The sequence below is a fragment of the Lepus europaeus genome, chromosome 3 (assembly GCF_033115175.1).
Source record: "Lepus europaeus isolate LE1 chromosome 3, mLepTim1.pri, whole genome shotgun sequence".
Classification (NCBI taxonomy): Eukaryota; Metazoa; Chordata; class Mammalia; order Lagomorpha; family Leporidae; genus Lepus; species Lepus europaeus.
In genome coordinates this window covers 132,037,864-132,061,387 of record NC_084829.1, presented here as the reverse complement: position 1 = coordinate 132,061,387, position 23,524 = coordinate 132,037,864, and the positions used below count along the sequence as shown (strand labels likewise).

General features: G+C 40.0%; 1 protein-coding gene across 1 annotated transcript in view; it reads right to left on the bottom strand.

Annotated features, from left to right (window-relative positions):
- Positions 1–6,089: 6,089 nt before the first annotated feature.
- ENPP1 (ectonucleotide pyrophosphatase/phosphodiesterase 1) overlaps positions 6,090–23,524 on the bottom strand; it is a 75,840-nt gene continuing 58,405 nt past the window's right edge. The window contains exons 20-25 of the mRNA XM_062186768.1: positions 23,072–23,226; positions 17,749–17,878; positions 16,261–16,341; positions 15,324–15,456; positions 12,717–12,879; positions 6,090–9,971 (exon numbers count right to left, since the gene is read on the bottom strand). Coding sequence (XP_062042752.1) covers positions 9,801–9,971; positions 12,717–12,879; positions 15,324–15,456; positions 16,261–16,341; positions 17,749–17,878; positions 23,072–23,226 — 833 coding nt within the window. The 3' untranslated portion in view covers positions 6,090–9,800. The remainder of the gene's footprint in view (positions 9,972–12,716; positions 12,880–15,323; positions 15,457–16,260; positions 16,342–17,748; positions 17,879–23,071; positions 23,227–23,524) is intronic.

Below are 23,524 nucleotides of genomic sequence, written 5' to 3'. Positions count from 1 at the left end.
AAATGCCTGCAACGGCCACAGTGGAGCTGGGGACAAAGGTGGGAAGGAGGAACTCCACCCAGGTCTCTCATAAGAGTGGCAGGGACCCAGGTGGCTGAGCTACCACCACTACCTCTTAGGATCTCATTAGCGGCGAGAAGCCTAAACCAGGAATCAAAGCCAGGTACTCTGATGTAGTACATGGGCATTTTAATGTCTAGGCTAAGAACAATGTATAGACTTTGGGGACACAATTATCAAACTGTCTTCAGATACATCATGATACCTTGTGCTATTACCCCAAAGTATGACAGCTCTAATTCCACATTCACAAAGCCAGTTACATATTTTTAATGATTTCCCATATGGTAAGCATTTATATTTGTTTCCTATCAAGTCTTATTCCAGACCTTGCCTATTTTTAAACTGAGGGTTAACCTTTCTTAACTTTAAGTGTCCACTTTTATTGGCAATAATTCATGCTACTAATGCTTATTACTCTATTTCAAAAGCTGATTAGGGCCGGCGCCGTGGCTTAACAGGCTAATCCTCCACCTTGCGGCACCGGCACACTGGGTTCTAGTCCCGGTTGGGGCGCCGGATTCTATCCCGGTTGCCCCTCTTCCAGGCCAGCTCTCTGCTATGGCCCGGGAAGGCAGTGGAGGATGGCCCAAGTGCTTGGGCCCTGCACCCCATGGGAGACCAGGAGAAGCACCTGGCTCCTGGCTTCGGATCAGCTAGATGCGCCGGCCGCAGTGGCCATTGGAGGGTGAACCCAGGGCAAAAAGGAAGACCTTTCTCTCTGTCTCTCTCTCACTATCCACTCTGCCTGTCAAAAAAAAAAAAAAAAAAAGCTGATTAGGTACACAATTGATGCAGTAGAACTTGGTGAATAAACTTGAACATTTTCAATGTGCTTTTTTTTTTTTAAATATTTATTTATTTGAGCTACAGAGAGGTAAAGACAGAGAGATAGTAGAGAGAGAGAAAGAGATAGTGTCTTCCATCCACTGGATCACTCCCCAGGTGGCCTCAATGGCTGGAGCTGGGCCAATTTGAAGCCAGGAGCCAGGAGCTTCTTCTGGGTTTCCTATGTGGGTACAGGGGCCAAGGACTTGGGCCATTCTACTGCTTTCCAAGGCCACAGCAGAGAACTGGATCAGAAGCAGAGCAGCCAGGACTCAATCCGGCACCCATATGGGATGCCGGCACCGCAGGTGGCGCCTTTACCCAATACACCACAGCGCTGGCCCCTTCAATGGGCTTTTGAAAGAGGAAATTTTTGAACTTTACATTTAAAAATTATTAAAAAGGCAAATTTCATGTGATATGCATTTTACCACAACCAAGAAAATGGAATGTCTAGAGATAAAATATGATACATATGATTAAAAAGTCAATAATCAATACAAAATAAATTCCCCTCAAATATTCAGATGTGTGCGTGTGTCTTTTTTATGATAAAAGCACAAAAAGAGGTCCTCTCCTTGGTGGATCTGCTGGAATCTACCTTTTCTGTTTGATCTTTTGATTTTTGTTCCTAAAACAAGATCCCAAGTGATGCTGCCTCATTCCAGGTCACTTTTGTAGACCATACAATATGTCTTAATATACTGCATGAGGATAGAAAGTCAGCCTTAGATTCTTTGTTTTCTATGCTTATCTTTGAATAGAAGAAAAACAAACTGTAAATAATGCTTATTTAATAAAGAGAATTTTGTATGAAAAAATAAGAAAGAGAACATTTATGGGCTGTTTAAATATTCTAGCTGTACTGAGATCTAGGTTCAAATTCTGGCTTCATCATTACTAGCTAGGATTGAGATCAGTATTTTTACAAAATGGAATTGTTGAGAAAAATATTAAATCATTCAGCAAAATAAGAAAACAAACATGTAGTGATAGCTATTATTATAATTATCATCATATTTGACCTATTTGGAGATGTCATTGCTATAACATTATTGACTCATTGGATATATGAAGAAATAAATTTCCTATTTAGCAACTGTCCTTAAGGCACCTGATGAATGGAATGGTTTATTTACTTCTAGCACTTTTCAGTTCACCATAATCTTAGCCAATTATAATTTTCCACTGCCCAGAATTTCAAAGCCAAGAGGAAGTAGTGGACAAATGTCTCATCTCCTTGGTAAAAGGCTTGGAAGTTGCCTGGAATCTCTTTGTGTTCCAGATGCCCCAGTGGTTGCCGCCCATCTACTTATTTCATTCCTTCCACAATGTTGTGCTTTTCCTCACAGCTGGCTTTGCCTGGAATTGATGGATGTGAGAACCAAGTGACACTTGCATGCCTCCTCACCTTTGCCGGTACATGATAGGACATCAATTTGTTGCTGCAGAAACATTGTGAGCTTTGTACCCAGTGTGTGAGATGTCAAAACTGAAAAATTCATTCTTTGCTCTGTAGCTCACAAGGCAGCAGATTTCCACAAGATGGAGTCACTGAGAAAATTATGAATGGTTCTTGGAATGTATTCTTGATCTATTATTATTTTTTAAAATTCTGCCTTGTTCAGTGGGAAGATAAATATCGTTTTGAAAATATCCCATTGTAAGTATCATCTGGCACTTAAAAATGAGACAGGTAAAGAATAATTCATTTCTTTTTTATAAAAAATATTTATTTTATTTGAAAGGCACAGAGAGAGATCAGGCGAGCTCTATCTTCCATCTACTAGTTCACTCCTCAGAAGGCCACAACAGCCGGTGTTTGGATAAGCCTAAGCCAGGAAGCTGCAACTTCATCTGGGTCCCCTATATAGATGGCAGGGGCACAGGTACTTGAACCATCTTTTTCTGCCTTCCCAGGTGCATTAGCAGGGAGCTGGATTAGAAGCAAAGCAGCAAGGACTTGACATGAACTGGCACTCCAATATAGGATGCTGGCACCCCAGGCAGTGGCTTAACTTGCTGTGCCATAATGCTGGCCCCAGAATATTAATTTCCATGTGACTGTCCTCCAGCTGAATTTCTGTAACCTGTGATGCCTCAGCTTTCTTAGATGTTTTGGTGGGATTGTTCCACTGGTCTTCACTCATCTGGGCATTGTTCATTGAGCAACTACAATGTGCTAGGCACTATGCTAGAAACAGTAGATACAAAGATGACTCTGCTTTCAATAATGATGTCTTTGGAAACATGCAACAAATACATGCAAAAGAGTCTCTCAAAGAAAGAAATATACGCTAAATGCCAAATGAGAGTTAAAACTACTGGAAAAACAAAACCATGGTGTTGAGTTGTAGTCCTTGTGAAACATATTCTTGACCAGCAAATCTCATCACAGACATAGATTTTTGAGAATAATCTCAAAGGATACAGTCTTAGCAAATTGATCAGAGAACCACAGGCTGGAAAATGTTTCCATAGTGCCACTTCTCTGAACTTTCTAATTTATGAGGTTTGTGGTCATGGTGTTTTCTTTAGGATAAGATCCTGCCAAGCCCCTGGAAGCCCCAGGTGGACGCCAAGAATCCTCTTGTACCTACAACCACACCACCTTGACACTTTATGGCTGCAAGGACTGCCTTTAGCAAGCCACATATTTGGATTTAGTGTCTGGGGTCTGGATACAATCTCCCGCTCGTTCAGATACCATCTAACAACAGTGGAAACCAGTAAATTACATTGTTCATCTGCAGTTGTGGTGCAGCTGCATAACTAGGACTGGTCTAGGTCACGTGCTGCCTATTATCTCCAACGTCTAGCATGGTCTAATCACATGACCAATGCCTCAGAGGTACAGATAAGAGGACACACAAGGCCTAGAGCTGAACCTTGATATAGGGTAAAAATGTTGATAAATGAGCACCCAAGGGGGGCAGGCAATCCATCTGTCCTGGCCCCCAATTTACTCCTAACACCCTACCAAGAGTAAGCACCACTTTGATCTATTGTAAATCCTTATCTGGTCAAGTCCAATCTAGTTGGCATGCTGTAAAGTGTGTTATGCGTGAAACAATGGTGACAGCCTAACAATAGGTAGACAAACAAGTGTCACACAGATTTACCACCTTGTTTCAGTTTGTTCCTTAGTACAAGTGAGTGCCTCTTCAAAGCAGATAGAAAAATCATGACAAAGAACAGAACTGTTTACAATAAGGACTCTAAATTGTAGGTGTCCTGAGATTTTAAAAATTGGAAAAATTTGAGCAACAAGATCTACTCTTTAGACTGAAAAAAATCTGTCTCATTTAGAACTTTTTCAAGTTTTTAACCTTACAAACTTTCAGATATGAAATTCAGATTCCTTTACATCTATCACACCCAGCACAATTTCATCTAAGTATGCATAGCTTTTTAAAGACTTAATTACTTACTTGAAAAGCAGAATGCCACAGAGAGGACAGATAGAGATCATCCACCTGCCAGCTCATTCCTCAAATCCCTGTAATAGCCGATGCTAGACCAGGCTGCAATCAGGAGCCAAGAACTAGTTCTGGGAGTCCCACATGGATGAAAGGATGCTAAGTACTTGGGTCATCACCCGCTGCCTCCCAAGTGCATTAACAGGAAGCTGGATCAGAAGTGCAAAGTCATTGGCACTCAAATCAGGCCCTCGATAGGGAATGTGACCATTGCAAGCGGTAGCTTAACCCACTGTACCATAACTCCTGCTTCCATAATATTTTTTATAGTGAAAAATATCTGAACATAGAGCAAAATTATCAAGGGTGTAAAAAGTTATGAACTTTTGTCATTTAGTGAAATTAGACAAGGATTTTAAAGAAAAATATTATTCTTACTAAAATCCTAAATCTCTCCCAAATTAATTTAAAAAATGTAATTTTAAATTAGTTTTTAACAGATTAAGTATGTTTTGTAGAAACAATTTTAAAAACATAATGATAGTCTTTTCTTCCTCCTCTCCCCCTTCCATCCTTCTTCATTCTCCCTTTCTTTCAAGGGCAATAGTAAAATCAAATTTGAAAAACAGGATTCAGGGGACTTTGAGCACTGCTGTTGAGACACTGTTTGAAACACCCACGTGCCCTATCAGTGCCTAGATGCAAGTCCTAGCTTTGCTCTCCATTCAAGCCTCCTGCTAACATGCAACCTGGAAGGCACCAGGTGGCAGCTCAAGTAGCTGAGTTCCGGCCACCAATTAGGAGACCAGGATTGAGTTCCAGGCTCCTGGCTTCAGACTGGCCTGCCCTCACTGTTGCAGGCATTTGGGTAGTGAAATAATGGATGGGAGATCTGTCTGTCTGTCTGTCTAACTCTGTCTCTCTGCCTTTCAAATTAAATGAAAATAAATATTTTACAACCAGCCTCCAGGTGGAATGAAAGGATTACCTCACATTGTTTCTTTTTGGCATTCTAACAGTGGATCTTTTCCATAGCCTCTTCCGGTTCTAATACACTGAGATGTATTTTATGCTTCTATGGTTTCTGCCATGTTTATGATTTCTAGTAAACATCTTCACTTCTTCTCCAATCATTGTAATGAAGAGAGTAAATGCAAATGTCTGACGTTGAATAATTCTATGAAGTTACAAGTTGGAAACTTTGTTTTCAGAGAGTTCCAACCTGGAAGCATTCTTAAATGTTACTAGAACATCAAAAAAAAAGGATGTAGGCCAGCGCCGCAGCTCAATAGGCTAATCCTCCGCCTGTGGCGCTGGCACACCAGGTTCTAGTCCCAGTCAGGGCGCCGGATTCTGTCCCGGTTGTCCCTCTTCCAGGCCAGCTCTCTGCTGTGGCCCAGGAGTGCAGTGGAGGATGGCCCAGGTTCTTGGGCCCTGCACCCCATGGGAGACCAGAAGCATCTGGCTCCTGGCTTCGGATCAGCGCAGTGTGCCGGCCATGGCAGCCATTGGAGGGTGAACCAACGGCAAAAGGAAGACCTTTCTCTCTGTCTCTCTCTTTCACTGTCCACTCTGCCTGTCCAAAAAATAAAAATAAAAAATAAGGATGTAGGACACAGATCAGAAAGGTTTACTCTGTGAACCTGAAATGAACTTTGGATCTTTTTTTCTCCTTCTAACAATACAGCTGTGGCTAATGGTCAACAACCGTTGGACTCAGCACCATCGCCCATTGCCTTGTTCCCACCCTCCCCACACAGCCACACAGGAAAGCAGCCAGGATTCTCTATATATGTTTTATTTGTAAATCCACACTGCTCAGCTTAGAGACACCTATATTCTGTAGAGGAATTTCTTTTGCTCTCTTACGATATTTAGATTGGCCAAAAACCAGGGGAAAATGTCCTGAGACCGCAGCCAGGGTAAAGTTTACCAGATGCTGATGAGCACATTCACCTATGTGACAAGCCCTCAGCAGGAGGTGTAGCCAACACATTCAGTTTCAAAGTTCAACTGCCAGTTTCTCTGACAGATAAGGGCACTTTCATAGTATAGGGCAGGAAGGATATTATGGCTAAAAATAAAAAAGTCAAGGGGGGAGGGGTTGTTGTGTGTCTGGAAATAATCTGGCCCAGAAAAAGGGGTGGTCTCTGCTCCATACCTATCTTATTTCTTCATACAGAACCTAGCCACTGCCATCGGCCTCACAGTCCTGTTTATTTACATTCACATGAAAAGCAGAGAGACAGAGGCAGAGAGACAGCTTCCATTCATGGGTTCTATTACAGTGGAACTGGGCCATTAAATACACCATTTTATATAAAAGACTCGAACATCATTGGATTCCTGGTATTCATGGGGAGCTGTGAAACGTTACCTGCAGATATCAAGGAAACACTGAATGGTCGTGTCAATTTACATGCAATTTGGATATCAGTCACATGTTTTAAAATCATGAAGTGGCAAAAGCAGAGGTCTCTCTCAAGACAGGAAAAGGAAAAAAGGAATACTGTTTAAGAGCAATGAAAAAAGTCAAATAGAAGCAGATTTTGATGCTCTTTCCTGAAAGAGTCAGTGTAACGAATGTCAATCTGACATTTCCTTTAACAACAGGTTATTACAACAAAGCAAGAAAGTGCAGTGGTTGTGCATTATAATAAGGTGGTCACAGTGACATTTGGGGAAAATGTTGGAAGCAGTTATAATGGGAAAAAATGCAAAAAAAAAATGCATCTCAGGAATATTAGAATGTCTCTTCTTTACCTTGTTCAACGGGAGATCTCCAAATTCACCCTCCAAGTCTTAGCCCAAAAGCTGACAAGTGGGTATGGATACCCTCCGTGTCTCCCCTCTCACGGCCTCACTCTAGCAAGTACCACTCTTCAGGGATTGTTTACATTTCTGCTGCCTCTTTTTACTGTAAGGATTGTAACTTGTTCTTCTCTGTAGGGAATGGGCATCTACTCATTTCATTAAGCTCTGCTAATATGCTTTGAGTCAACAATGTTTTGTATGGCTATATAAAAATCAGTGAGATAGCTCTCCAAAGATGGAACAGATATCTTTCTGCTTTGTGAAGACAAAAAGATTGGATATTATAAACTAAACCAACATAGGAAGATTCCAAACAATGGACAGAAGACAAAAGACAGATTAGGAACCTGGAGACACAAGGAACAACCCTGTGATGAGTTCCCTGAGATTCTTTCCAGCTCATATATCTCAGACATAGAGCTGAAGAAGTCTGCCATCTAGAAACACCAACACGTGCAGGCAAGAAAAATAAAAGCCTAAGACAGGCCTGCTCTCTCCAGTAAAAGGACCAGAAAAGGAGCAGCATAGCAAGGCCAAACAAATACTCTCTACTCCAACCAAACACCACGAAATAGAAGTGGCCCCACACACACCAGCAAAGGCTGAGTGCAGAGCCTAGACTTCCAACCTTGCCAGGCTGTAAACAGGGGTCCCTGACAGGGTGATGTCAGCGAAGGCTGGGTAGAGAAGCAGGAATTCCATCCCCACCTGTGATAATGAAGTCCTTCTTGCGCCCCCCCCCCCCCATAGCATCAGTAGAGTTCACGTGAGAGTATTAACAAGATGCCACATATATAAATCCCAATCACGGAGGCATCAACAGAAGCCTAATGGGGAGAAGAATCCCTACTGAGCTGAGCAGCAACAAGGCCCCTTCTTATCTCAAGACTAGTAGGGAACTTGGACACTTGGTAGTCATGAGGCAGTCACTCTCTAAAATCCCTCTTACCATGCTATCAGAGAAAGTCAGCAATAGCATATTTATATAAAATCCATAATCTCACAATACTGAAAATATCCAGGATTCAAATAAAAATTTCTCATCATACGAAGTAGGAAAATGTTTTTGAATGAAAAAAGACAAGGTGTAGATGCAAACACTGAGATGATACACAAGTTGAAATTATCTATCAGGGTTTTACAAGAGCCATCATAAAAATGCTTCAACAAGGAATTGCAAGCACACTTGAAACACATGAAAACATGGAAAGTCTCAGCAAAGAAACAGAAAGTCTTGGCAAAGAGACAGAAACTCTGAGTAAACAGAACATATGAAAAGGAGCCAAACAGAAATCCTAGAAATAAAAGCAATAATAACTAAAATACAAAAATCAATGGATGGGCTCAACAGCAGAATGAACTAGAGGAAACAATCATTAAACGTGAAGACAGAACAGTATACATCACCCAATCTGAACAACAGAGGGAAAATTGACTGGAAGTCTCACAGCCTCAGGACACTGTGGAACTAAAAAACAAAACCAATGAAATGTTCCAGGTTAGGATGTAAACTGTATTATCTAAAAGTCTTTGTGGTTGGTCCCTAGGCTGCTGAATCAGGTTTATCATAAGAAGGACATTTAAAAAAAAAAAAAAAAAAAAAAAAAAAAAAAACACCTTGGGTGTACTAATACCTATATTGGACCCAGATAATCTGAAAATTAATGTGGTCTTTGAAGGTTCAAGGCTGGAATGAAAGGATACACTAAATGCAACAGGGAAATCAAGCTTGTGTTGCTTGTCATGTTCGTGGAGAAGATAAGTGGTCAGTAGCATGATCTCTTCAACTTTATGGGACTCCAAAATGAGTACCTCAGCTCAGTATAGCTCTGCTGCTGGTGGGGTCGTTTTATGCACAGAGGAAAAACATTTCAAGCATCTCAATGAAAATTTCCACTTTGTATGTGCTGACAAGTTTCTCTGACACAATTTTACCTGTCTAAAAAAATCTGGATTAGAGATATTTTCAATCTATATTAAATACCATTAAGCAGGATGGAAATACTTCTCTTTTTGTGCAAATATGGACTAAAATTTTATGCTAAATAGATACATTCAACTCACAGTCTCCTCAAATTTAACTTGTCAGAGCTTTAAATCTGGAGAAATCCAATCACAATTTTAAAAATGTTACATGGAATTAATAAGTTAGTTTAGAGAGAATATATAGAGAAGGTAAAAAAAATCTCAAATATTTAGATTTCCATTAACTTTCTTTCTTCTTGTTCTTTTTTGTAATTATCAAAACTAAAATAAGTGAATTCAGAGCCATTTTCTTGCAAAGATACTAACCAACATAAACTATTTGAATTCTATTAATTAGCCTAGTGATTTTCAATACCACAAGGCATATATTCAAATATCTGGTGTCCAGATGATGTTCATGGCTACTTCTTCCTTACGAGAAGTAGAAGAATTTTAGGTATGGTCTCTTTTTATTCCCCAGAACTTGAACGATGCTTACAATTCTTACACATTCAAACATGTGTGAGACTCCATAGCAACATTCTCCTACTGCTGTGTTGAGTCACAAGTTTCCCTGAGATGTCGTATCACAGAGGGCTCCCGGTTCTAACTCTGGTGACAGTGTCCGAGCAATACAATAGTGTGGACAGAGGACTGTATAAAACATAAGGTTCTCTCAAAATGATTTACGGTATGTTTTTGGAGTAAAAAATATCAGTCTTCTTGGCTGATGGTTGGCAAATGTGTTTTCAGTTTTAAAATGTCTGAAACTGGCTCTTTCCTTTCTTGATAGAAGCTGAGTCCAGTGATGTGTTCAACATCCGTGATCCGAGCTCTGTGCATCATTAACAACTCTTCAATCCATGAAGATTCACGCTTCTCGTGCTATGAGAATGGGAAATAAAGAAGAAAAGTCACCAGAGAACAGTCAGTTCACCTGCCCTTTAAGCTCTTTGACTCCCCAGTGCCGAAGTGGCAGATGTCACAAGATTTGTTAGGCACAATCCCTGCCATGTGTGTGTGTGTGTGCATGCACGCTTAATTACAGGTATCATATTTGGGGAAAAGAACGCATACCTGGGATATGTACTGTGGAGGTACAAGAAACTTCAACAGAGAGAGGTTAAAAGTATAGGAAAATAGAAAACACATGGCATAGGAGAAAGAATGTAAGAATTAACACTGGGACTCAAACCCCACTTCTATACTATCCTATCAGGTAAACTAGGCCAATCATTAACATCTGGATCTTGAGTTCCTTTACCCATATCTTCCTCTATAGGATTGTTTTGAGGATCAAATATCATGATTCATGCAAATGTATGACAAAGCACTAGTTTTTACAAGAATGCATTGTCTACATGGTTGGATGAGGAATGGAGTTGGAGGCAGTAGTGAAACATCATTTCATTTTTGGTGGAGGAGTCAAGTATAAATTGTTAGGAGATTAGAAAAGAATCGAAGGCAGACATACTGGCAAATGGAAGCTACGGTAGTAGTTGATGCATGTATTATAAATGGAAATCAAAATTCCATGTGTTAAAATAAGCCTTTCTGAAAATGAACCCCAGAAGATGTTAAATGAAGAAAGTATCCACTAACTGGTGGACGATGACTGTAATTTAAGGATATTCTTCCAATAAAAGTTCATATACTCTACTCTTGGAGCACTGTTAGTTGGAAATGATAAATATTGAATTTTCACATATGAAACACACAACCTCAATTTCCCATTAGCCTCTAATCACCAATACTTAGTCTCCCTCTCTATAGAAATCCAAACTCTGGCTGTAAAGGAACCAGCCCTGACTCAGAAGACTATCTGATCACTAGATATTTGCCATCTGTCCCAGCAATGACAGGATTAGAATGACAGCTACATGCAAGGCATTGTTCTCTCAGGCTGGAATCCAACTAATCCTTAGTAACGACTTCAGAGGTAGAGCAGAAAGAATCAATATGTATGACATAACTTAAATAATCCTCTCTGGTTCAAGTCCAATACCTAGTATCATCTAGATACACTGAAATTACAGAATTCAATAAAAATTATTTCATTTAAGACAGTGGTATAACAGCTTTTGGAATGGTAACTCACGGCACTCAGCACCACTCAGCTAATGCGATGTAAGCATAAGCTTGTGGCTGCCTTGTTTTTCTGGATTAGGGGAATAAGATTCAGGTGTAGTTTCTAGAGATGCAGAAGCCATGGTCAAAGCCACATGCTCAAAATGGGGAGAAACAAGATAGGAAAGGCCTGGGTTCTTAGCGGTGCCCCCAACCCAAAGCAACTACATCCCACTGGACTTCCTATCACACAAAGACCCCCTAACTTGTGTAAGTCACTATAACTCGGCTTCTATTTGCCACAAAACACACCCTTAACTCATAAACTTACTGACTACTTAATCTCTCAAGGAAAAGAAGGTAATGAAGAGAGCAGCACTTGTATGTCCACGAGAGTCCACAACACTGACCCTGCAGCAGAGCTAGATACCTGGCAGGCAGCTAAACTGACCAAAAGCCAAAGTCCAGAGAGTTAATGTCCTACTACTCTAAACCTAATTCTGAACAATAAGGGAAAACTAACTTAATGAGAAATGTGTTCTATGAGGAAGAGTCAAACAATTCTGAAAGTTTATCACAGAAATGATTAAGGTAAGACCTATCTTCATCACTCTCATGGACACACAGACTGCAAGATCAGAGATGGCAAAGTGGATCACCATATTCCACTCTCCATTCCTGGGCTCATGGAAGAGATCACTGTTCTGTTTACTGCCAGTACCTAGGGCTCCTGGCAACAAACATTTGTTAAGGAATGAGAAGCTAAATCAAAGAAGTGATGAGTGAGTGAGCCAATGCTGCACGCTCCTGCCAAGCTCAGAATGAGCCTCAAAATCCTTTTGACCACACAACTTCAGGTATCCACCATCAACCACCGAGTCTGCTATGAAGGCCAAATATTTTTGCTGACTCAGGTCTAGACTGACTGTGTAATTTCAGTTGGAAAAAAACAAAACAAAACAAAACAAAAAGCAAACAAAAAAACTAGGCCATGTGGGAAATACTCTGAAAGAAAAACATTTTGGCTCACCATAAGAGAAGACTTAAAAATTGCTAGTTTTATTCAGGCTTGATTTCAAATATTTAATTTAGGGTCTTAAAATTTTGAGCAAATAAGATAATATAAAACAACTCTTTGCAAATAAACATTGGAATAATGAAAGAATAAGAAAGGAGATATTTATAACACAGTGGCAGGAAATGAACTTGAAATATTGCCTTACCACAAACTTTAAAACTAATTTATTACAGTGCTGACACTTTGAGAATTACAAATCCAGTTTTGAAATGAGAAAAAAATTCATATATAAACTTAAATAAACTTAAAATTGTGTGGCTATGTCATACCAAGTTTCATTTCAATCTGATTTTTAGTGTCTTTAACAGATTCATCCAAATGTATGTTATCTTAGAGCATCAAATTTAAGAAACTATTCTATAATTTCGTAGTCTATATATATTCAAGAGTTGTGTTTTCTCCAGCAGTAATGTCAGATATGACATATAGACAAATGCATATGTTTCATTTTCAATATATTAGTTAAATTAACAAATACTACTTACCACACAGCTCTCACTGTTATCGGACCTATGGGGCAAGATGAAAGCTAAGGGATCCAAGTTGTCACACTGCAAGGGAGTCTGGGATGTGTTTTTACAACTTGTTATCACAATAAAGAAGTGAGTTGGAATTAGAATTTCTTGATTACGAATTACTCTTCTGTTTCTGTAAAATATACCAATATTCTCTTTAAGAAAGAAATAGCCATCTTCCTTTTAATGAACATTTCAGTAGAGAACATTTTTAACATAACACATCTAAATATAATCAATACGGAGCCAGTGTTGTTGTGCAGTGGGTTAAGCCACTGCTTGAGAAGCTGGCATCCCATATTGGAGTACCAGTTCAGGTCCCAGCCGCTCTGCTTCTGACCCAGCTCTCTCTGCTAATGTACTTGCAAAGGCAGTGGAAAACGGCTCAAGTGTGTGGGGCCCTACCACCCATATGGGAGACCCAGATGAAGTTCCAGGCTCCTGGCTTTGGCCTGGACCAGCCCTGGCCATTGTGGCCATTTGGGAAAATGAATCAGTGAATGGAAGATCTCTCTGTGTCTTTCTGCCTTCAGAACAAATAAATATTTTTTTTAAAAATTAGTAAATAATTAAATATATTCTAAGAAGTTGGTCATCAAAATGCCTTAGCATATTCTGCCAGGATGAGAATAATTACTAGAAATCCAAATAGTGTTCATTTTCTATAGAATTACTAAACTTTGAAATAATTTAAGTCTTTCCTAAAGATACTGGAATTGAGACACTGAATAAGTATTTCCGAACACCTACACGGTTCTTATTAATCACCCCAGATAGCCTTAAACTCTGTGCAGTTACAGACAAACAGGGAACAGGTTGGGGATGTTTCAGTCTAGCACTTTCACTGAGGACAAGCCACTTTGAATTCTGCTTTAATTGGGTTTTCCTTCCTATTCCAAAATGTGATTTTAATTTTTAACTATTGCATATTAGCAAAGCTGTCTCAAAACACAAGTTTACCTCCTCATGATTCTATTTCTCTTGGTATTAAAGCTATGCTTGTTTTTTCAACACCTTTCAAAATTTAAGCTATTGGGACCATTGTTTTCAGATATGATCTTATGTGGAATCATAACATATAAAACAGAGGGAAGCATGTAAAATCTCTGCTTCACACATTCTACAGCTAAGGCCTAGAAGGCAGATATGTGGGACCTTTATGCCTCAAGGGATATAGTTAAAAATTGTAATTCTGCAAACTGATGTGCTCACAAATCTATGTGTGCTAGCAGAAACCCCTAAGTTAGCCTGGAAGTGCAGGAAAGTTCTGAGAGAGGCTCTGAGAAGAGTTTTCAGTCTTTTTCTCACTGCCTTAATAGCAAAATTGCTTACAAAAATCTAGAATTGGGGCTTGTGCTGTGGCATAGTGGGTAAAGCTGCTACCTGCAGTGGTGGCATCCCATAAGGGCACCAATTCAAGTCCTGGCTGCACCACTTCCAATCCAGCTCTCTGCTATGGCTTGGAGAAGCAGTGGAAGATGGCCCAAATGCTTGGGCCCCTGCACCCATGTGGGAGACCCAGAAGTTCCTGGCTCCTGACTTTGGACTGGCCCAGCTTCAGCCATTGCAGCCATTTGAGGCATGAACCAGTGGATGAAAGACCTTGTATCTCTCTCTTTCTCTCTCTCTTTCTCTCTCTCTGCCTCTCTGTAACTCTGCCTTTCAAATAAATAAATACATCTTTTTTAAAAAATCTAGAATTATTGTTTTAATAACTATTAACCAGTCCCTAAAATGTTTTCCCTCTCCTTTTGCAAAACCAGCATCAGTGCTCTCCTCAAGATGGCTGCTCCCACTTCCCTCCAGAGTTGGGTAAAAGCTGTGACATTAAACCTCGCCCACCAAATTTGAGGCACACGGTTTATAACTTATTCTTTGCTTGAATCAGGATATCTGTAGTCACACAGTAGAGTTGTTCATCTTCTGACTGACACATCCATTAACCTAGTATCTCAACAATTAGCCACACAGAGATCTTGAACACTGAGTCTGGCATCTAAGTTGAGCTCAAGAATTACTCAACTGAACTGAATGGGGAAGAACACTACTTCTTTCATCTAACAAAATCAGATATTTCAAATGGTTCCCAGCATAGTCAGGAACGCCATTCATACAGATATAAAAAGTACTAGTTAGGGGTGGATATGTAATCTAATGGTTAAGATATCAGTTAGGACATCCTACACAGGAGCCCCTGGCATCCCACATAGAAGCCTCTTGGTTCAATGCCCAGTTCCACTTGCTGACTCCAGCTTCCTGCTAATGCAGACTCTGGGATGCAGCAATGATGCCTCAAGCAATTGGGTTCCTGTGATATATGTGGGAGACCTGGATCGAATTCTCAGCTGCTAACTTCAGCCTCAACTCGGCCACTGCAAGGATTTGGAGAGAGAATCAGAAGATGGGAGCACTCACTACCTCTACCTCTCTCTCTCTCTTTTTCCCTCTCCCTCTTCTGTGTGTGTGTATCTTAAAAACAAACATTTACAAAGTCTGGGCAGAAAAAGTTGTGCTGACTCAATCAGATGGTAATCCCATTTCGTAGCTAATTTTCAGAGGCATGAGATGCGTTCTTACCGCTTCAGAGCCTCCGAGGAATCGTAACGTCCATCATAATCAGAGTCAAACACAGGACCACTGACGACATTGACACTGTTCCTTTCCTCAGCATACCTCTGCAGCAGGGTGTCGTGAAAGTAGCGCCAGATCACTACAAGGAGGACAGACAACAGGAACAAGGTACCGTGCTGTCACATGAAACAATCAGCATCATGACTCAAAATTAGTCTTTGTGATAACGAAAGAAAAAGTCAAGTTTGGCTCCCGTCTTAAAGTGAAGACAAAAATCCACGCTCAGCTCTGGCTTTTGGAAGGACTCAGAAGCCAATGATGATGAGTTCGATTCTGTTTCAGGCATCCCTGAACATGCGCCTCACGTGGACTTGTGGCCAAACGCCCTCATTAAGTGTAACTACGTCATAAACACAGACATCACATACTGACTGAGCATCTGAGCTCCCTCTCTGAAAGATTTACAAGCATTCTCAGAACAAATCTCTTCAGAGGCTCTATATTTTGATATTATGCATATCAGTTTAATGCTAAATGTATATTTATTCCTAGATAAATCAAATGTTGCAATAGTTAATTATGATATAAAATCTACTCATTTTAAAAACAAAAAAAAATTATGAGGAGTTTCCAAAGAGTTAACTAACATACTCACATACTAAAGCTAATAGACTATATTAGCTAGATAAGTTTTAAAAGAGTGTTATGTACTTTTACACCAAAAATATTTATAAATATTTAAATCCAAGGCAGAGTAGAATATATTGGAATATGTTATAATTCTAGTACTTGTAGAATTTTTGGTATACTAGTATTCTCAAAGCTAAACAAATATTCATGAATGCATTTGATACACAGCAATTTAATTTAAACCACATGTCTTTTCCATATAAATTACACCTAAGAGGAATGAAATTATATAACAGAGTTAAAATGTGTTTACCTTGAAAACTCTGGTACATTGGGACGATATTAGAGGTAAGCAAAGCTTCAGAATAGATTTGACTTGAATCCTTACTTAGTTCTACAAATGGGGAAAAAAAAGAACTTCTTCATTCCTCATAAATAACATTAGCAGTTATAGTTTCTCAGAGTGAGAAGGGATATTTTCAAAAATTAGCTGAGTATTATCTTGAACTGTAAAACTTTCCCAATACTGGGTCAAGGGAAAATGAAATGGATTTGGCCAAGTCCCTTAAAAAAATAAAATATGAAAAATTTGCTTATTTAAGAAGAATCTGTCAAATAAACAACAATTTTAGTAAAAAGGGCCCAAATATCATATTTGCCTTACTTCAGCTGAAGTATTGTGTTGGTAATCTTCTTGTCCTTAAACTTTTCTATCGTGAAAAGGAAAAGGTGAATATCTGGCTTCAGAACAACACCTACTGCCCAGAAAACATCACAGGACGTCTGCCTCGAAACGCTGCACAAGGCTTCTTTGTACAGATTTCAGGCTTGGACCTGGTCTATTTTCATAACGCAACAGCCAAGTTCTGACTTCAGATACTTCCTTTGGGGCCTGGACTGGACGCTGAGGGTATGTGAGCGCCTGGAGCCTGCTGATTATTGCCTTTTATGGTTGGCTCCCAAAAGTCTTCTCATTAGCATATTAATTTGTCACTTCAAAAAAACAGAATACTTAGCTTCCAAAACATCATTCCCCAGAGGGCTTGGGTCAATGAAAAAAGCAAGTGGACGTAAAGCTCTACCTTTACCTAATTCTTGGACAAATCGCATTTTCTTTTAAACAACAAAATAACAAATCCTTCCCAGGGACACTGAAGCTCTTTTCAACTCCCTAACTTTCTCCAGTTCTGTTTAAAAGAAGGAGGTAAGAGAAAACACTGTTCTACCTACAGTGTCTGCACTGACATTATCCTCCAATCAACAACAAAGCTTTACAGGGACCAGCACTCTGGCACAGTGGGGTTAAGTCACTGCTTGGCATGCCCATATCCCACACTGCAGTGCTGGTTCGAGTCCCAGCTGTTGTGCTTCCAATCCAGCTTCCTGCTAATGTGCCTGGGAAGGTAGTGAATGACGGCTCAAGCTCTTGAGCCCCTCCCACTCACATGGGAGACCTGGATGGAGTTCCAGGCTCGTGGCTTCAGCATGGCCCTACCCTGGCTGTGGCAGGAATTTGGGAAGTAAATCAGCAGACGGAAGATCCCTCTCTCTGTCACTCCCTTTGTCTCTCCCTCTCTGTCTGTCTGCTTTCAAATCAATAAATCTTTTTCAAAAACAAAAGTTTATCAAAATCAAGCATTAGATGCTTTCACTTCCCAATAGATACTTTTGTAATGTGTGATTTCTACAAATAAATAAATGAGTCTATGTCCATTGCCCCATAATGTATAACAGCTTCATAAACAAGAAAACAGTAAGGATGAGGAGAAGGAAAGGCAATCTCATGGAGGAAGATACGTACGTGGTGGGGAGAGGAACCCGTAACTCAATTTAGCATTATTTTTATAAAACGAACAGTTATGGATGGGACTAAAAGAAATCCGAAGGTCCTGGTAGAGACAATTAGAAAAGTCTTCCGTAGAGAAACTGTCCTGAAGAACAAAGTGAAAACAGCCATCAGTATCAGGCAGAGAGCTACTCCCTTACAAATAGTTACAGGTGAACGTCATCAAAAAATAATGGTGCTCCAGTTGTCTGTTCATACTTATCACCTTTTCCCCCTTTTTCTACTCAAGCATTCATCTTTGTTTTTAGCTGAATTGCAAAAATTCTTTACAAGTTTAAGGATACTGCGTGTCACCTACCTGCACATATTTTCCTGTTCTGCAGTACACATTTTGTGTGTACTGTTTTTAGACAATTTTAAGCTTTTAAGCAGTAAATTACCCTCATTTAGAGTCTATCTTCCACACCCAACTACTTAGGCAGGAGTTGTGGAGGGAAGGGGGGACGGCCAAAGAACAGCACTGCAGAAACCTCAGGAGTAATGATGATGTGAATTCATGCAGCAAAAACTGAAAATTCAGCCAAAATCAAAGGACACCATAATTAAAGTATTAAACAGAAATTAGAGCCATTTCTCTAAAAAACACGTGGTAGACTGCTATATATTACAAAGTCAAGCCAAAAATTATGTTTATGGCTGTTGAAGGCAATCATTAAGAGCTTTAAAAATCAAGTCCAAGGAATCTTATATAAATATATGAATATGAGTGCATATTATACATATTTAACATGGAAATTTCATATTTAAACACATAGCCCTGTCTTTTGATTTACATGCCCTCTTTATTTTTTAAGTCTAACTGCTACCCTCAGCTCAGTCATCTCAGATCCCCTTTTCCACCCCTCAGCACCATCCTATAGCTTGCCAGTCACTATGGTTTCTGAAAATCTGGTCAGATCAGTTGAAAATTTGAATTCCATAAAGATCTAAGTATTTTTTTAAAACAAGATTTATTTATTTATTTGAAAACCAGAGTTACACGGAGAGAGAAGGAGAGGCAGAGAGAGAGAGAGAGAGAGAGAGAGGTCTCCCACCCACTGGTTCACTCTCCAATTGGCAGCAAAGGCTGAGCTGTGCCGATCTGAAGCTAGGAGCCAGGAGCTTCTTCCAGGTCTACTATGCAGGTGCAGGGGCCCAAAGACTTGGGCCATCTTCTACTGCTCTCCCAGGCCATAACAGAAAGCTGGATTGGAAGTGGAGTAGCCAGGACTTGAACCAGCGCGTATATGGGATGCCGGTACTGTAGGCTGCAGCTCTACCCGCTATACCACAGTGCCAGGCTCAGGAGATCTAAGTCTTGTCTACTGTTCCTCTCTCTCTTTCATCATTTGTCTTCCCACTGCAGCCCCTGGTGGGTGATCTGACTCATGGGGTATTTGCTTCACTCCTTTGGAGGCTGACCCTCCATGCCTCCCCCACCCTGGGCCTTGGCACTGGACAGGAGTCTAGCCTCTCCTTGGTTCGGGCTGGGGGTCTGCCTGTCCATGGCAACCTGAGTGATGGTGCCAAGCTTGAATGGTTTTCCCATCAGTCAGGAAACCCTGAGATTTGGGCAGCTGAGGGAAATGTTTGTGCTCACACAATCACATACAGGGACATGAATCATGGTGATTGTTTTTAAAACTGATTTCATGAAATTTGAAGTCCTCATCATAAACTATTGAAACTACTGGGGGGGGGGGAATGTCCTTTCCTATATGTCCTTTGCCCACCCCTGGTTTCATGGAAGAAATTTGCTCTGAGTTTCACAGTCACATGGCTCAACAGTGGCAGAACTAGAACCAGAACCTCACATTTCAGACTCTTGGCTCTGTGTTCCTCTAATTGGATAATGAGCCACGGTAACAGCGAGGAGGTAGGCACTCTGCTGTAGTGGGTAAAGCCGCCTCCTGCAGTGTCAGCATGCCAATTGTGTGCCAGTTCGAGTCCCAGCTGCTCCATTTCTGATCCAGCTCTCTGCGACGGCCTGGAAAAGCATTAGAGGATGGCCCAAGTCCTTGGGTCCCTGCACCCATGTAGGAGACCTGGAAGAAGCTCCAGGCTCCTGGCTTCATTCGGCCCAGCTCTGGCCACTGCTGCCATTTAGGGACTGAACCAGTGAATGAAAGAATTCTCTCTCTCTCTCTACCTCTGCCTTCCAAATAAATAAACAAATCTTAAAAAAAAAAAAAGACTAACAGTGAGAAATTCCGCTTTCAATGTTTTGCCTAACAATCATTTGAAGAAACCACACATGGCGGTTAAACCAAAGAAAAGAAGAGGAAATCAGAAATCTAAAAAATATTGTCAGGAATCTACAGGATACTAGTAGAAAACCCAACATTCGGGTTCTAGGAGGAGTTCCTGAAGGCATGGAGAGGAAGAAAGGATTCGAAGGCCTTTTTAGTGAGATATTTGCAGAGAACTTCCCGGGTCTGGAGAAGGAAAGAGACATCCTAGTACAGGAAGCTCATAGAACTCCTAGTAAACATGACCAAAAGAGATCCTCACCACGACATGTTGTAATCAAACTCACTACAGTGAAACATAAAGAAAAGATCCTAAAATGTGCAAGAGAGAAACGTCAGATTACTCTCAGAGGATCTCCAATTAGACTCACAGCAGACTTCTCATCAGAAACCCTACAAGCTAGAAGGGAATGGCAAGACATAGCCCAGGTACTAAGAGAGAAAAACTGCCAGCCCAGAATATTATATCCGGCAAAGCTCTCATTTGTGAATGAAGGTGAAATAAAGACTTTTCATAGCAAACAGAAATTGAAAGAATTTGTCGCCACTCGTCCTGCCCTGCAAAAGATGCTTAAAGATGTGTTACACACAGAAACACAGAAACATGGTCACCAATATGAAAGAAGGTAAAGGAAGGAAACCTCACAGCAAAAGCTCACAGGAAGCTCAATTTCTCTTTGACATAGAATTAAACTCTGATGCTCTGTTAAAGCAATGTGTTAAAGTAATCTATTATGTTCTCTTGATGTCTGTTAAATTCTAATTGTTCAAAAACAGCTGAATTTTTATTAAGAGCTATGGGTTATTTAAATATGTGCTTATTTTCAAAGATGTGAATAATCACCTTGTAACAATGATCAAATTTGGTCTATATTATGTCATGATTTTAAGGAATCTTATTTCAACCAGATATTTTGGATTTTGAGCCTTCTTGGCATTCTTGACAGGCATTCAAAAAATCAAAGTTTCAAACAATCTGAACTCTAAAATTTCCAGTAAATCTTGGACTTTGGTTTTTCCAGTTTGGGCCCAACTGAAAATATCGAAGGACCTATGTCTTTCATCTTATAGAGACACCAACTAATCAGGCTATTTGGATTATATTAGAAGTACTGTCAAGATGTGACGTGGTACTAAATTTTAAGTTTCTATAATGGAAAATGCTATTAATACAAATGTTTGAGAATTAAAAAGTCTAATGATCTTGTGTTACTAGACATGATAGTTATCTTAATGAGAAAGCCCCCAGAGGCCTAAAGGGTTAAATACTTGTAAAATCCTACAGGTGCTTTCAAAAATACTGTGAAGTAAGCAAGTGCCTCTTGTTGGTTGATGAGTTTATAATTTTAAACATGGCAACTTAAAGTCTTTTGTCATCCACAGTTACATATGATTTGCTGCTCATAAAACTAAAGCGTTGTTGGTTCTGTGTTTAGCTGTCCTCCTATAGGTTCCTATGGACTTTTTCCAGCCACTTCTATTGTATTCAGTACTTTGGGACGGCTCTGTAAACAGATGAAGCCAATAATGTATTAACAGTACCAACTGAGAGAAAGCATGGTTAACTGAGGTTACTAAAAACAAAAAGCAATTCAAATCAATTGGCAATTTACAAAAAGCGTTAAAGATTTTAAAAGCTATTATTAAAATTGCTATATTGGTCTATTATGTTATGTTATACGTGTGTACATATTGTATGTCCACATGGGAAAATTTTATTAAGAATTTTATTTTAATTGGCTTATAGATAAGATTGTCCATAAATTTAAGCTGCTAACATTAATCAAAGGTACATTTTAATTCGTGTGACCTGAATCTCTGTATCATGTTTTATACCTGTTGGTAGAAAGAAACTAAAAACATTTTATATGGTTGTGCTTAAGTTTACTGGTTAAACAAACTACACCATGTTAGATATTTAAGAGGTGTTTCCAAATACATGATTCTTAAAAATTTCTAGAAGGCATTGGACCTTCTGGTAAATGTTTTCTTAAGTTGCTATCTAATGGTTGAAACTATTTGCTAAGTATTCATGTGATATTGCTATTGTCAGCAAGCGATCTAGGACTTGCTCCCTCATTTCTCTATTCTAAGCCCAACTTGTTCTTTCATTTCTCTATTCTCTTCAAGGTAGGAAACTAATTCTATTATGAAGGAATCTGTAGGACGTACAATTTAATCTTTAGACCTTATAAAAGAGATGGCTAACATTTTTCTGTAATAGCATAGCCAAAATAAGAGCTTAAATTATAATCTCATAGCTAGATTTACTTCGCCATCAGCGAAGTATACAGTAAGTAGAAAAAACCTCCCTTTCAGACCAAAGGGAAAGAAAGTTTTAAAGTGAGAATATAATTTTCCTCATGGGCATTGTCTACCTTAGAAAAACTACTACAGAACATGCCTGTGACTATAGACTTGTAGTTTAGGCCACCGAAGATTAGAGATGGGACTTGGGCACTCCCTTGACTTGCATCCTCTGGTCTGCTTTAACACAAACCAGGAGGAAAAGAAAGCTCGGCATCAGAAGCAATGGGTGGCAGGCCTATTAATGGCTGATCTGTACAGTGATCTGCCCTCAAGGAGACCCAACAGGCCAGTCCACTGCAGTGGCTTTCAATGTGGTAAGCCTGGGCTTCAGCAGAAGTCAGCTTGTGAAGAGCCCTGGCAGCTCTGCCAAGAGTTGGATCACTGGAAATGGACCTGCCCTGGAGTCGAAGGATGCCCAGGTCAGAGCCACAGATCTTATTGGCTCTAAGCTGAAAAGCCCTTCACTCAGCTCAACTTCCAAAGTGACCACTGCAGCTGAGGGGATGGCCAAGTAGGGTCAGAAACATTGCAGGCAGAACTGTAAATTTCTTGTTAGAGATGCCCCCTGCCTTTACCTGGCCAGCTCTCCTCCCAGGCCAGCTAAGTAATGAAAGTCAACAGAGTGCCTTCCCCTAGGAGGTTCACACCTCCCTTAGGATGTAGCCCATGTGAAGAGATAGATAGGTCTGGGCCTCTTCACTTACAAGGCCTAAAGCCCAACAGAGGTGTCAAATACTTGCATTTCTGTCGACGGTATAGGAGGTCCAAAGGGGCATGAGGACGTCATGGCTGTATCCACTCACAAACTGGTGCTGGTAGAGCAGACAGACACTGCTTTTTTTCTGGAGAAGTCTAGGTCTGCCGTAGGGTAAACTCGCACGGTTAATGTTCTTCTCTGGAGTCACGGGGGAGAGGGAAATCACCATTTAAACATAGCCATCGGACACTGCAAGATCTACTACACGATGTGTGTGTATATATATATAAGACAATACATAATGATACACTCATCTAACCTTTTTGTTTAATGAGATTGAACAAATATTTTAACCATACAAAAGATGCAACTAATTACAAAGAGCTAAACAATAAATAGTTAACAAAACAGTGTTCACTACAATTTTTTCTATAAATATATAGAAAGAACAATTTGATACAAAGACTATCACAAGAGGACAACATATAAAACTGCT